The sequence below is a fragment of the Oryza brachyantha genome, chromosome 6, assembly GCF_000231095.2.
Source record: "Oryza brachyantha chromosome 6, ObraRS2, whole genome shotgun sequence".
Classification (NCBI taxonomy): Eukaryota; Viridiplantae; Streptophyta; class Magnoliopsida; order Poales; family Poaceae; genus Oryza; species Oryza brachyantha.
In genome coordinates this window covers 5,938,394-5,949,833 of record NC_023168.2, presented here as the reverse complement: position 1 = coordinate 5,949,833, position 11,440 = coordinate 5,938,394, and the positions used below count along the sequence as shown (strand labels likewise).

The 11,440-nt window shown below is 45.9% G+C and overlaps 2 protein-coding genes across 2 annotated transcripts; both read left to right on the top strand.

The window, feature by feature from the left end:
• Window positions 1-845: 845 nt before the first annotated feature.
• Window positions 846-1,684, top strand: LOC102711626 (nudix hydrolase 21, chloroplastic-like). The gene has a single exon (XM_006655913.3). It carries the CDS (start codon window positions 975-977, stop codon window positions 1,485-1,487), a length of 513 nt encoding a protein of 170 aa, XP_006655976.1. The 5' UTR covers window positions 846-974; the 3' UTR covers window positions 1,488-1,684.
• Window positions 1,685-4,076: 2,392 nt separating this feature from the next.
• LOC121054682 lies at window positions 4,077-10,233 on the top strand. Its single transcript, XM_040524912.1, has 4 exons — window positions 4,077-4,503; window positions 7,734-8,641; window positions 8,764-9,765; window positions 10,000-10,233. The coding sequence occupies exons 1-4, from the start codon at window positions 4,077-4,079 to the stop codon at window positions 10,231-10,233; spliced, it is 2,571 nt and encodes an 856-aa protein (XP_040380846.1).
• Window positions 10,234-11,440: the final 1,207 nt, after the last annotated feature.

Below are 11,440 nucleotides of genomic sequence, written 5' to 3'. Positions count from 1 at the left end.
ACAGTTGGATTGGTTAGTGGCTTTGAAAGTATAGGTGTGAAAACAGAACTTGTATATTTCAAGTGAGAAAAAAAATTCAATCACGGAAGATTTCAGAGGGAAATTGTTTATGCTGAAATTGCAAAATATAAGAGGAGTTACCCATCGTTTTCCATTATCTGAAAAGATCAACCTAGCAACATATCACGACATAATTTCCTTTAGGAAATGCAATTTTATGATCTCAATTGCTTTTACACAGAAAAGGAGAACTCTATTAAGAAAGAGCGAACAAATCAAAATTGTTCATGAGTATTAATACTTGTATAACTTAAGTAGTTATTTTAAAAAGTTATTTCCAACTCCCCTTTAAGCCAATAAATGTATAAAAAGATAATCTTGTCATAAATGACACATAACCTACAACCGTACTACGACTCATTCAATACTCTACGACTTCTGAAACTAGAGCATCAAACTGCAGCAGCTTGTACAAATTTACATCTACTCTAGAAGAAAGCAAGACGAAGTGGCCACTTATCCGAACCGCAAAAGTCCAACAATCCAGCAACACCCCAAAACTGATCATCACCACTATACATCAGCGCAGCAAAACAGAAGAAGCAAGCCAAACAGATAGACAGAGAAGAGGAGAGCAGAGCAGTGGAGGCGCTGCCCAAGCGAGGAGTGCCACATAACCGAAAGAAGTCCAAGCCAAGCCACAGCCCATGCGCCCTGTCCACACGCCAACCGCAACCCCCCCCTCCGCGCGCGTGGTCCTCCTGCCCACCTTTTCTGTCACGTCTCGCTCGCGCCCCACTCGTCGACGACACTGATCGCCGCCACCCCCACCCTCCAAATCCTATTTAACACCACCAATCCCCTCCTCCCCCTCCAATTCCACACCCATCTCCTCCTCTTCCTCTTCCTCCTGGCTGCAGATCGAACGGATTGAGTTGATCGAATCGGGAGGTCGCGTCGCATTATCGAGGGGGATGGCGGCGGTGATGGTGGCGAGGCAGGGGAGGGAGCTGCAGCGGTACAGCGACAACACGGGGGGCAGGATGGTGGTGGGGTGCATCCCGTACAGGGTGGGGGAGGGCGGCGCCGGGGTGGAGGTGCTGGTGATCAGCTCGCGGAAGAAGGGCGCCGCCGGCGAGGAGGAGGCGGTGATGCTCCCCAAGGGCGGGTGGGAGCTGGACGAGTCGATGGACGAGGCGGCGCGGCGGGAGGCGCTGGAGGAGGCCGGGGTGCTCGGGGAGACCGGCCCCACGCTGGGGCGGTGGTGCTACCGCAGCCGCCGGTACGACGCCACCTACGAGGGGTTCGTGTTCCCGCTCCGGGTCACCGACGAGCTGGAGCGGTGGCCCGAGATGGCGGCGCGCCGCCGGTGCTGGGTCTCCCCGCAGGAGGCCATGGACCGGTGCCCGCACTGGTGGATGCGCGAGGCCCTCCAGCTGTTCGCCGACCGCTTCCGCCTCCCCTCCACGCCCTCCTCTCACTTGTAGGCGGCGGCGGAACGAGCCGCCGGAGTTGAGAACGATGTAATTAAGTCGAAAGCCAAAAAAATCTCACGGGTCACACGAGATTCGGCCATGTAAATCCCACCTAGTTAACACAGGAGTAATTTTTTTTTGTCGTGCTGATAGAGGAATAGTATGAATCAAATGGATAGCACAGATTCCAAAATTCCATTCGGAGCCAACAAAAGTTCCCCAAATTTCGATTCGATTCGATTCGTCCGTCAATCGAGTCCCTCTCCCTTGCAAGTTGCGCGAATCGAACGCGGTGGCAGCAGCAGATAAGGACGCTGTCCCGACAGGTGGGGCCCCCGCAGCCGCAAGCGAGTCACTCCATTGTGGCTGCTGAGACGGCGACAGATTTGTCGTCCGAGTAGCCGTGATTGTTAGCGAAAGATGAATTAAGATTGTAAAATAGCGTGCGTGCTGACCGTTCCGGAGTGGGTGGGGGTGGGGGCGTGTGATTTTTGGCGGAGCGAAGCGCGAGCTAGTGGTGGTGGTCGGTAAGTTGGCAGCGTAGAAATTGATCCCGTGTGGGAGCCACGTGGCCCACGGATGACAAGCAACTATTCCGTCGATGCAGGACAGTGGGAGTACTCCCTCAGTCCCGCAAAAAAACTGATTTTTGGAGTCCATGGCGAGCTGTTAAAGAGCAGCAGTACAGCAGGCTAAACAGTAGATAGCAGCAGTACAACAGGGTTTGTCCATACTCCACCGAAGACCGAGCCCACCAGAAAATCAACAGGCCTCTTTCTTCGTCTTTCTCCATCTTGTATTTTCTGGAGAATAATTAATGAGATAGAGAATTGTTAATCAATGATTGTACTACTTTAATGAGGACATATATTCATTTGCTGGCACTGCAAACTTCTCCTTGGGGATCTAGAATCAGGTTTTTACGGGACGAAAAGAGTAGTTTGCAAGCATTTGGATTTGGATGTGGCCACTCATCAGTCATAAGAGGAGCAAGAGCAATGGAGGAGTGAGTGTATTGATCTATGAATATTATTCAGTGGGTGCCAATAATCTCTCAAAGTTCTATCCATGAATGGGGAGATTGTTTAAAACATACTCCCTCCATTCTTTCAAATTATAAGGCGCAACCACTTACTTACTTGTCCAAAATATAAGACGCACATTTAATTACATTACTACATACATTGCTAAAACAATAAACTAAAGGAAAAATAGATAGCATGTATTGGCTGGTTTGTACTAAGTAATGTATGATTAAATATTTCTTGGTCTTTGTGTACAAGGTGGTTGCGCCTTAAGGCAACACCAATATATTTGGCAAAGTAGATGCCATAGATGCGGGACCCACATCTGGAAGTCCGTAGTTTTCGAAACACCATAATGTGTGCAATTAAGGTGGGTCCCACTAAAGACAAAAAAATTCTATTCTCGTTTCCTTTGCGCGAGGTCGAACAGTGTTTACTATGCTTTTGTTTAATATTTGTGAACAGTGTCACTGTACAACTATGTATTTTTATTGTCTTCTTGTCTAACTATATTACTATGGGCAGCTTTTGATATTTGCTTGTTGTATAATGTGTAAAGGTAGCTGAATGAAATTTTTTAAGTAAAGTGCACAGTCGGACCTCACTTGGGTCCCCCAACTCTGAAAGCATGGATTACTCCTCCATAATCTTAATTTGGGTCACATTAGAGATCCAATGATGCATGAACCCGGTAATGGTGCAGACGTGGCACATCTGACGTGGGAAGCTCAACCAAATCAATGCAATATTGGCAGATCACCCCCTACCATCTAGATTCTATATTATTTGCCCTTCGTGTGACTCTTCAGTTTCATTGAGAGGGCAAAGCAAGGAGAACGACGATCTGCTTGGCAGCTAGAGGCGACGATCGACAGCGATTGCAGCAAGGCCTATCAGCGAGGAGTAGGGACGTGGATGCAAGACCGTTGTCCAAGGCATCATCCACGAGATGGTGGCCAGATTACGGCGGCAAGGAGAAAGGGCGCCCTTGTATGGTGAGTGAATCAAATCCTAATCACCTTGTCTTCCCTGCATATGAGTTGTTCTTGTTTGATTTTGGACACGTATTTATCATTCTTTAGGTAGAACTTCTTCATTTTTTGTGCTAGGGTTTTAGTATGTTCTGAAATCAAGGACAAAAGGTTTTGGTTCTGTTCTTGTGTATGTGTGATTTCTGACATATTGTAGGGTGAATTGGTTTATGTGAGTCTAGAATTGTGCTACAAAATATTATGCTTTTGTTGGTACAATTACTGAATAATGCCTGAATTGATTTATGTGCAAATAAACATTGTATGTTACCGTACATTGATCTGTTCTCAATGATGCATGTATTGTAGATGTCGGTGCTGAGGAATTTTCAGTTGAGGTTCACCATGGGGGATTCTTTGTTGGGCATGCACATCTTCGATCATATATAAACGGCAAAGTTAGCTGGTTTGATAATGTTGAGACAGACACTTGGTCTCCCCTATGGCTTGATCAATTTGCTGCTGATCTAGGGTACTTAAGGACTGCAAGTTTGAAGATTTATTGGCTATTAAGGGTCATTATTAGTGATACAGATACTAATGTGATGGCTTCGACAGTTGGCAAGCACAAGAACCTTGTTGTCTACTTTGATCATGATGATAGTTGTATTAGCTTTGATTGGGATGACATTATAGGCAATCCAGCTACATACTTGCCCAAGGTTATCAACCCTAAGGAGGATAATCATGTGCCAAAGAAAGATGGAGAGAAATTGCCTGGATTCTATAGAAACTTGGAAACTAACATGGAGCATGATGAGCAGGTAAAAGCATCTGAAGACAATGACAAAAGCAATACAGATAGTGAAAGTGACATTGATTATGAGGATTTTCTTGATAGTGACTATGAATTAGAAGATGGTGATGATGACCTGTTTGCATATTATGTTGATGAAACTGTTGATGGTGAGGAGGTGGTCAAAGGTGACAAGATATCAAAGGGAAAGAAAGCAAAAGGAAGCATATTGAAAGGTACACGCCCAGAAATTTACACCAAATTTCTGAACAATAACATGCATTAAATCTCGGTCCAGGAATCAGTCCGAGTACACACTATGACAAATTAATACACAGTTCCACGACTTAAAAACAAATAAAAACAGTTATCTATCGAAATGCAGCGGAAAAAGAAAAACAACTTAAACCATCTAATCTTCAGCTTCAGCTGGCGATGACGGCTCCACACCACAGGCATTCTCTACGGCGGACTGAAGCTCACTTCAACCTTCAGAACCACCTTCTGACTGAAACTCTGGCACTTGCTCTGGTAGGGAAAAATTAAGCAAGGCTAAGTACAAACCACCGTACTCAACAAGTAACACCCAAGAGAGGAAGAATAATGAATGCAATAGGGTACAAGGATAGGCTGAGGTTAAATGACATAAAGCAACATTTATTTAGCGAAGCAATAAATAAAATAAATTGAGATAATAGTAAAGAAAACAGTTAAAATAACCCTCTACTGTCCAACGTTACACCACGCTGCAACAGGCCCAGACCGCTGTCAAACGTTACACCACGTAGCGACAGAGTCAACCCTCTGCCCAACGTTACACCACGTTACGACAGACCTAAACCACTGCCAACGTTACACCACGTTGACAGGGTCAAACCAGATCTAAGTTCACCAAGTTATTAAAAGGTTCACTAATCCCAGTGAATCTGTAAGTTCGCCCCACGACCACGGGCACGGCTATTCGAATAGTTTTACTCTGCAGAGGTGTACAACTTTACCCATAAGACACAGTTTCACTACACTTGAACGTGCGCCGGTGTATCACCATGATACCACGGAAAGGAAACTGTGATAGGACCCGTCACATAACCCGCCCTATTTAATCGCACCGCACTTTAGGTTTCACCCCCTCCTTTACACCAAGTCGGGCAGTCCCCTCTTGTGCCTTGGTAGATCCGGAAGCAGCAGAGGCTTTCGTTACACCACGATTGCCCGTCCATACTCCATCACGCCTACCTTGCCTTGGTACGTCAAATAGTTCGAAGCCATGCTCCAAATCCCACCTTACCCATTTTGGCTTGTGGTTAGTACGGGTAAGACTTCTAGGGTTTCCCGAGTACCGGTCCTTAATTGCCATGGGTGCGACTCTCAAAACCATGCACCCACAGCCCACCATAAGCAATATTTTAGTTATATTTAATCCACAATGGGAGATTAATCATGATCACAACCATTAAAGTTCTATCAAAGTCTAAGCAATAATTAAGTAATAATTGGTGAGCTAGTTGTACTAAGCATGGCTAAGCATTGACTAACTCTAATTCTAGTCAAATTAACTCTAGGATGACAATAATAATGAGTAGGAATCAACGGGTATAAATAAGGGTAATTGCACAATATGTAAATAAAATAAATAGATTAAAACAATGTATGTTTGAATGTAAAGCTGGGGAATTTTATAAACATAGGTTCAATATGATCAAAGAAGGGTGCCACTTGCCTTGCTCTGACCCACGAGGAAATCCGGTGACGACTTCGAGGACGATCGGCGCTTCCATGGGCGAAAAACCTGCGACAAATAGAGCAAAACAGGCTATAAAACTACTGAAACAGAGAAAGAAACTATTTTTAATGGATTCTTGACAATTTTATAAATTTAATGAAATTTGAATGGACCTAAACGGAGACTAGATGAATTAGATATGAAGTTTAGAAGTTTTCTAGGTTTTTAACTGAACAGAAAAGTCCTAAATCAATTATTGTGCAATTAAATGGGGCTGCTGACGTCAGCAAGGAGAGAGGAGGGTGGCGCCGATAGGTGGGGTCCACCTGTCGGTGAGAGAGAGGGGTGGCGGGCGGTTGACAAGCCGGGTCCACCCGACGGTGAGAGAGGGGAGGGAGAGAAGAGACCCGGCCGGTGGGGACCATCGAGCGGTGAGGGGAAAACAGAGGGAGGCGCGGGCGTCGGCTCCGGCCCAGCCGACGGCGTCCAGCGGCGACCGACGACGGCACCGGCCGGCGGCGACGGCGATGGGGTGGCGCGCGGCGACGGCGGCCGAGGAGCGGGAGCGTCGGCGGCGCGAGGGGCGGCGGCCGAGCGCGGCGCAGGACGACGACGGTGTGCGGCATGGCGATGGCGTCCGATCGTGGGAAGCGGCCGCGCAGGAAGGCGCGGGTGGCGCGACGAGGGCGGAGCCTGGTGACGGTCTGGCAGCGATTGTCGGCGACCCACGGCGTCTGGCGACGGCAGCGAGGGGAGAACTCGGCGGCGCCGGCAACGGGAAAGGGAGAGGGAAGAGAGGGGAAGCTTACCGACGGTGGCGAAGGTGGAGGAAGCACGGTGAGGACAAGGCGGAGGTGGCGACGCGGTCCCACGGCAACTACCGACAGCGAGGCGCGTGATCGGCGGCGGCGGAGACGGCGGCGACGCAACGGCGGCCGGGTGGTGAGAGGAAGCGCGGGCGCTGGGGATACCCGCCGGTGACGACGAAGGCGTGGTTGCGACGGCGGCGGAACGGGATGCGCGACGACGGAGGCGGTGGCCGAAGGCGGTGGCCGAAGGCGGCGGCGCGCGGCGCAGATCGATCGGCGGCGGCGAGGGTGGTCGGGCGCGGCGGCGGCTTGAGCGGATGGAGAAAAACGGCGGCGGCGGCGGGAGAGGGGGATTTATAGGGGAAGGTGGCGGCGGCTAGGACGGGCGGTCGTTGGAGACCGAGTCGCGCACACGGGCGCGGCGGCGGCGGCCGTTGCGGGCACTGTGGTTGCGGCGGCGGCGGTGTCTGGCTCGGACACGGCGGGGAGGCGACGCAGACTTCGGCGCGGGCGCGGCGCTGGGCCGAGGCGAGGCGGACGGGTTGGGCCGGTGGCGACGGCCCAGGCAGGAGGGGGAGGAGAGCGTGCGGGGAGAAGGCGGCCGGTCGGCTGGGCCGGCCCAGGAGGAAAGAAGGGAGGGGAAGGAAAGAAAGGAAGAAAAAGAGAAAGGGGAGGAGAATTGGACTTCGGCCCAATTTGAGGAGGAAGGGAAAAAGAAAAGCCCTACTTTTGCCGAGTTTTAAATTAGTTTGTTTGGCCAAATTTTATACTTCTTCAATTTGAGTTTAAATCCAGTTAATCGATTTGCGAATCTCGATTTAATTAAATTAATTCCTTTAGAGAGATTTTTCCTGAGTTAATTAAGCCAATTATTATTTACGAATTTTTTTTACGAATTTAGGCTTAGGATAAAACTCCGGGCATGACAAAGCAGTTCAGGCAAAAAGGTGTGATGATTCAAGTGAAGATGAAGACTTGGAAATTCCTGAGGATGGTGGAGACGGTGGGGTAAGGCTCAAATTTAGGTCATGGAGGGAAGAAGACATTAACAATCCAACTTTCAGAGTTGGTCTTGTATTTCCTTCAGTTCAAGCATTAAGAGTAGCTATTGCTGAGTATGCAGTTAGGAACAGGGTGCAAATCAAAATGCCAAGGAATGACAAGCAAAGAATTAGAGCCCACTGTTCTGAGGGATGTTCATGGAACCTGTTTGCATCAGAAGATAGCAGAGCCAAAGCCTTTGTAGTGAAGACTTATTTTGGTGAACACAACTGTCCAAGAGAGTGGGTTATCAAGCAATGTACAGCTAAATGGCTTGCTCAAAAATATATTGAATCATTTAGGGCAGATGACAAGATGAGTCTCACAAATTTCTCAAGGACAGTACAAAAAGAATGGAACTTGACACCTTCAAGGAGTAAACTAGCTAGAGCTAGAAGGATTGCCATGAAAGCAATTTATGGAGATGAGGTGCAACAGTACAATAAACTATGGGATTATGGAAATGAAATTAGAAAAAGCAACCCTGGCTCAACATTCTACTTAAAGCTTAAGGGTAGTTTGTTCAGTCAGTGCTACATGTCACTTGATGCCTGCAAAAGAAGGCTTCTTAGTGGATGCAGGCCTATAATATGTTTGGATGGGTGCCATATTAAGACTAAATTTGGGGGGCAATTGTTAACTGCTATTGGGATGGATCCAAATGACTGCATATATCCTATTGCAATGGCTGTAGTCGAAGTGGAGTCTCTAGTTACATGGAAATTGTTTTTAGAAACACTTGTCCAAGATCTTGGTATTGACAATACTTCTCCTTGGACCATAATGACAGATAAACAGAAGGTGTGATTCTTAATCAATATTTTTTTTAACTGAACATGCTATGTCACTTTATTATTTTCTCTGATTCTATATGCACTAACCGTATGGTTTTCATTGATTCTCACAGGGATTAATTCCAGCAGTACAACATGTTTTTCCAGACTGAGCATAGGTTTTGTGTGAGGCATCTATATTCCAATTTTCAAGGTCGGTTTAAGGGAGAGGTCTTGAAGAATCAATTGTGGGCTTGTGCTCGGTCTTCTTCAGTTCAAGAGTGGAACACCAACATGGAGAAGATGAAGGCAATTAACCAGGAGGCTCATGAGTGGCTTGAAAAGATGCCACCAAGTACATGGGTAAAGGCATTTTTCTCTGAATACACAAAGTGTGATATCTTGTTGAACAACAACTGTGAGGTATTCAAAAAGTACATATTAGATGCTAGAGAATTGCCCATACTGAGTATGTTTGAGAAAATAAAAGGACAAATCATGACTCGACACTACAACAAGCAAAAGGAGCTAGTAGAAAAAATGCAAGGAACTGTTTGTCCAAAAATTAGGAAGAAGGTGCTAAAGAATGCTGATGCAGCAAATCTGTGCTATGCCCTGCCAGCAGGACAAGGAATCTTCCAAGTTCAAGAAAGGGACTTTCAGTTTAGAGTTGACATCATTGCTAAGAGTTGTGATTGCAGGCGATGGAACCTGACAGGTATCCCTTGTAATCATGCTATATCTTGTCTAAGACATGAAAGAATCCCAGCTGAGAGTGTATTGCCTGAATGCTACTCCACTGAGGCATTTAGCAGAGCATATGGTTTTAATATATGGCCCTGCAGTGATCAAAGCCAGTGGGAGAATGTGAATGGACCTGAGATTCAGCCTCCAATGTATGAGAAGAAGGTTGGCCGGCCACCAAAGTCGAGAAGAAAGCAACCATATGAAGTGCAAGGGAAAAATGGACCAAAGTTGACAAAGCATGGTGCGGTTATTACTTGTAGCCATTGTAAAGGATCTGGGCATAACTCAAAAGGTTGCAAGCTGAAAAAGGATGGCATCAGCTCTGAAGATGCAAAAAAAATGGTTGCAGCAGAACAACAGCTATCTGAACCACCAAGTGATGACCCTGTAAATGTCATGTCTCAGGTACTAAACTTCCTATGTGCAAACTCTCTAATTCATGTTCATTGTTTTTGTCTAAAAATATAAATTCATTTTTATAGGATGTCATACATCAGGATTTTGTTGGCTCTCAGTTGATGTCACAACTTAGTAGCACTATGTTTACACAGAGATGGTGGGAGAGGTACTTTATATTTGCTTGTCTCTAAATTTAACTGATATGCAAAAATTATAATGGAGCTCTGCACAATGATGTAGGCTTCTCAGTCCAGTGTGCTATCTCAACCTCAAGGGCCATTGCCAGACTCCCAATTCATCCTTGACAACAGACCCCCAGCAAAGCCTGCTCCACTTACAACATGCTCCAAGGAAGTCAAAGCTGCTGCTACGAAGAAGAGAAAAGTGGCTCAGAATAATAGTGCAGTAGAAACCAAGAAGAGAACTGGACCACAAAGAACCAAGAAGACTGGACTTGCACCTGGAACCAGCTGACCACAATATTGAAGTTGGAGTTCTATGCAAACTGAAGAGGCTTTGGTGAATGACTGAAAGTTTGTGCAAGTGAAAATACTAAGATAGTTGATTTTGTACTCATGAAAATATCACGTTGCTAAGCTACCATTACATACTGTTTAAACTTGTCAATTGATTATTTGATGCCTCATCTTTACATCTGCATTAATCAAGGAACACCGATTTACCAATTTGATGAACTAATAATTCTAAATTTATTAATCATGATGTCTGAAATTATATATCACATTGATTTAGGATGAAAATGGAATTACATAAATAAATATAAATACTACATCTAATTTATCAAGACTAGCTGATCAATTTGTTGTCAAGTACTAACTAAGTACAGGCAACACCATTGGCAGAGATCGTACATGCAAAAACGCCAATCAGAAGCACAAGGGTCTAACTGCAAATTAATTACGCCTCAACTGCCCGCTAATACAAATCCATGCATGGCCTTTACACGTAGGACATGCCACATCAGCTCGGGTAGCGGGTTTAGACCGGTTGGACCTCTAATGTGACCCAAATTAAGATTAGGGAGGAGTAATCCATGCTTTGAGAGTTGAGGGACCCAAGTGACATAGCTAGACAAGTTTAAGGTCCGGCTGTGCATTTTACTTAAATTTTTTTATTCTCTATGGACTACTTTTTAAGCATATTGTGATGGCCTTATATTTTGAAATAGAGGAAGTATCATTTGTGAGCATACGGCATACAATATGTATGGCATAAATAATGTGTGTGCCTCCTTCGCACAGTGCGTCTCCTCCGCACCGCGCACCGCCACACTTCCTCGCTCCGTCGCGCCTCGCATCGCTCCCTAGCCATGGTAACTCACCATGCACAACTATTATGTGACATGAGACTACATAGTATCACATTCTGTTTTAAATGGTATCATATAATATCAGCATGTGTCAATAAGTATCGATAGGTATTACTTGATCCCATATGAAAACTTGGATCAGGTGTCAGATGATACAAAAGATACTAGAAAGGTCAAACCATTAGGTTCTAAGTGGTATCACATGTTATCAAAAGGTTGATGTATCAGAAAATATCTATAGGTATCGATTGATCAAATACCATAAGACATTCACACTCAACACAAGCAAATCTAATCCAATACGAAACAGTTGGGTTGGTCTAGCTAGGCGTCCGAAACAGTTGGGTTGGT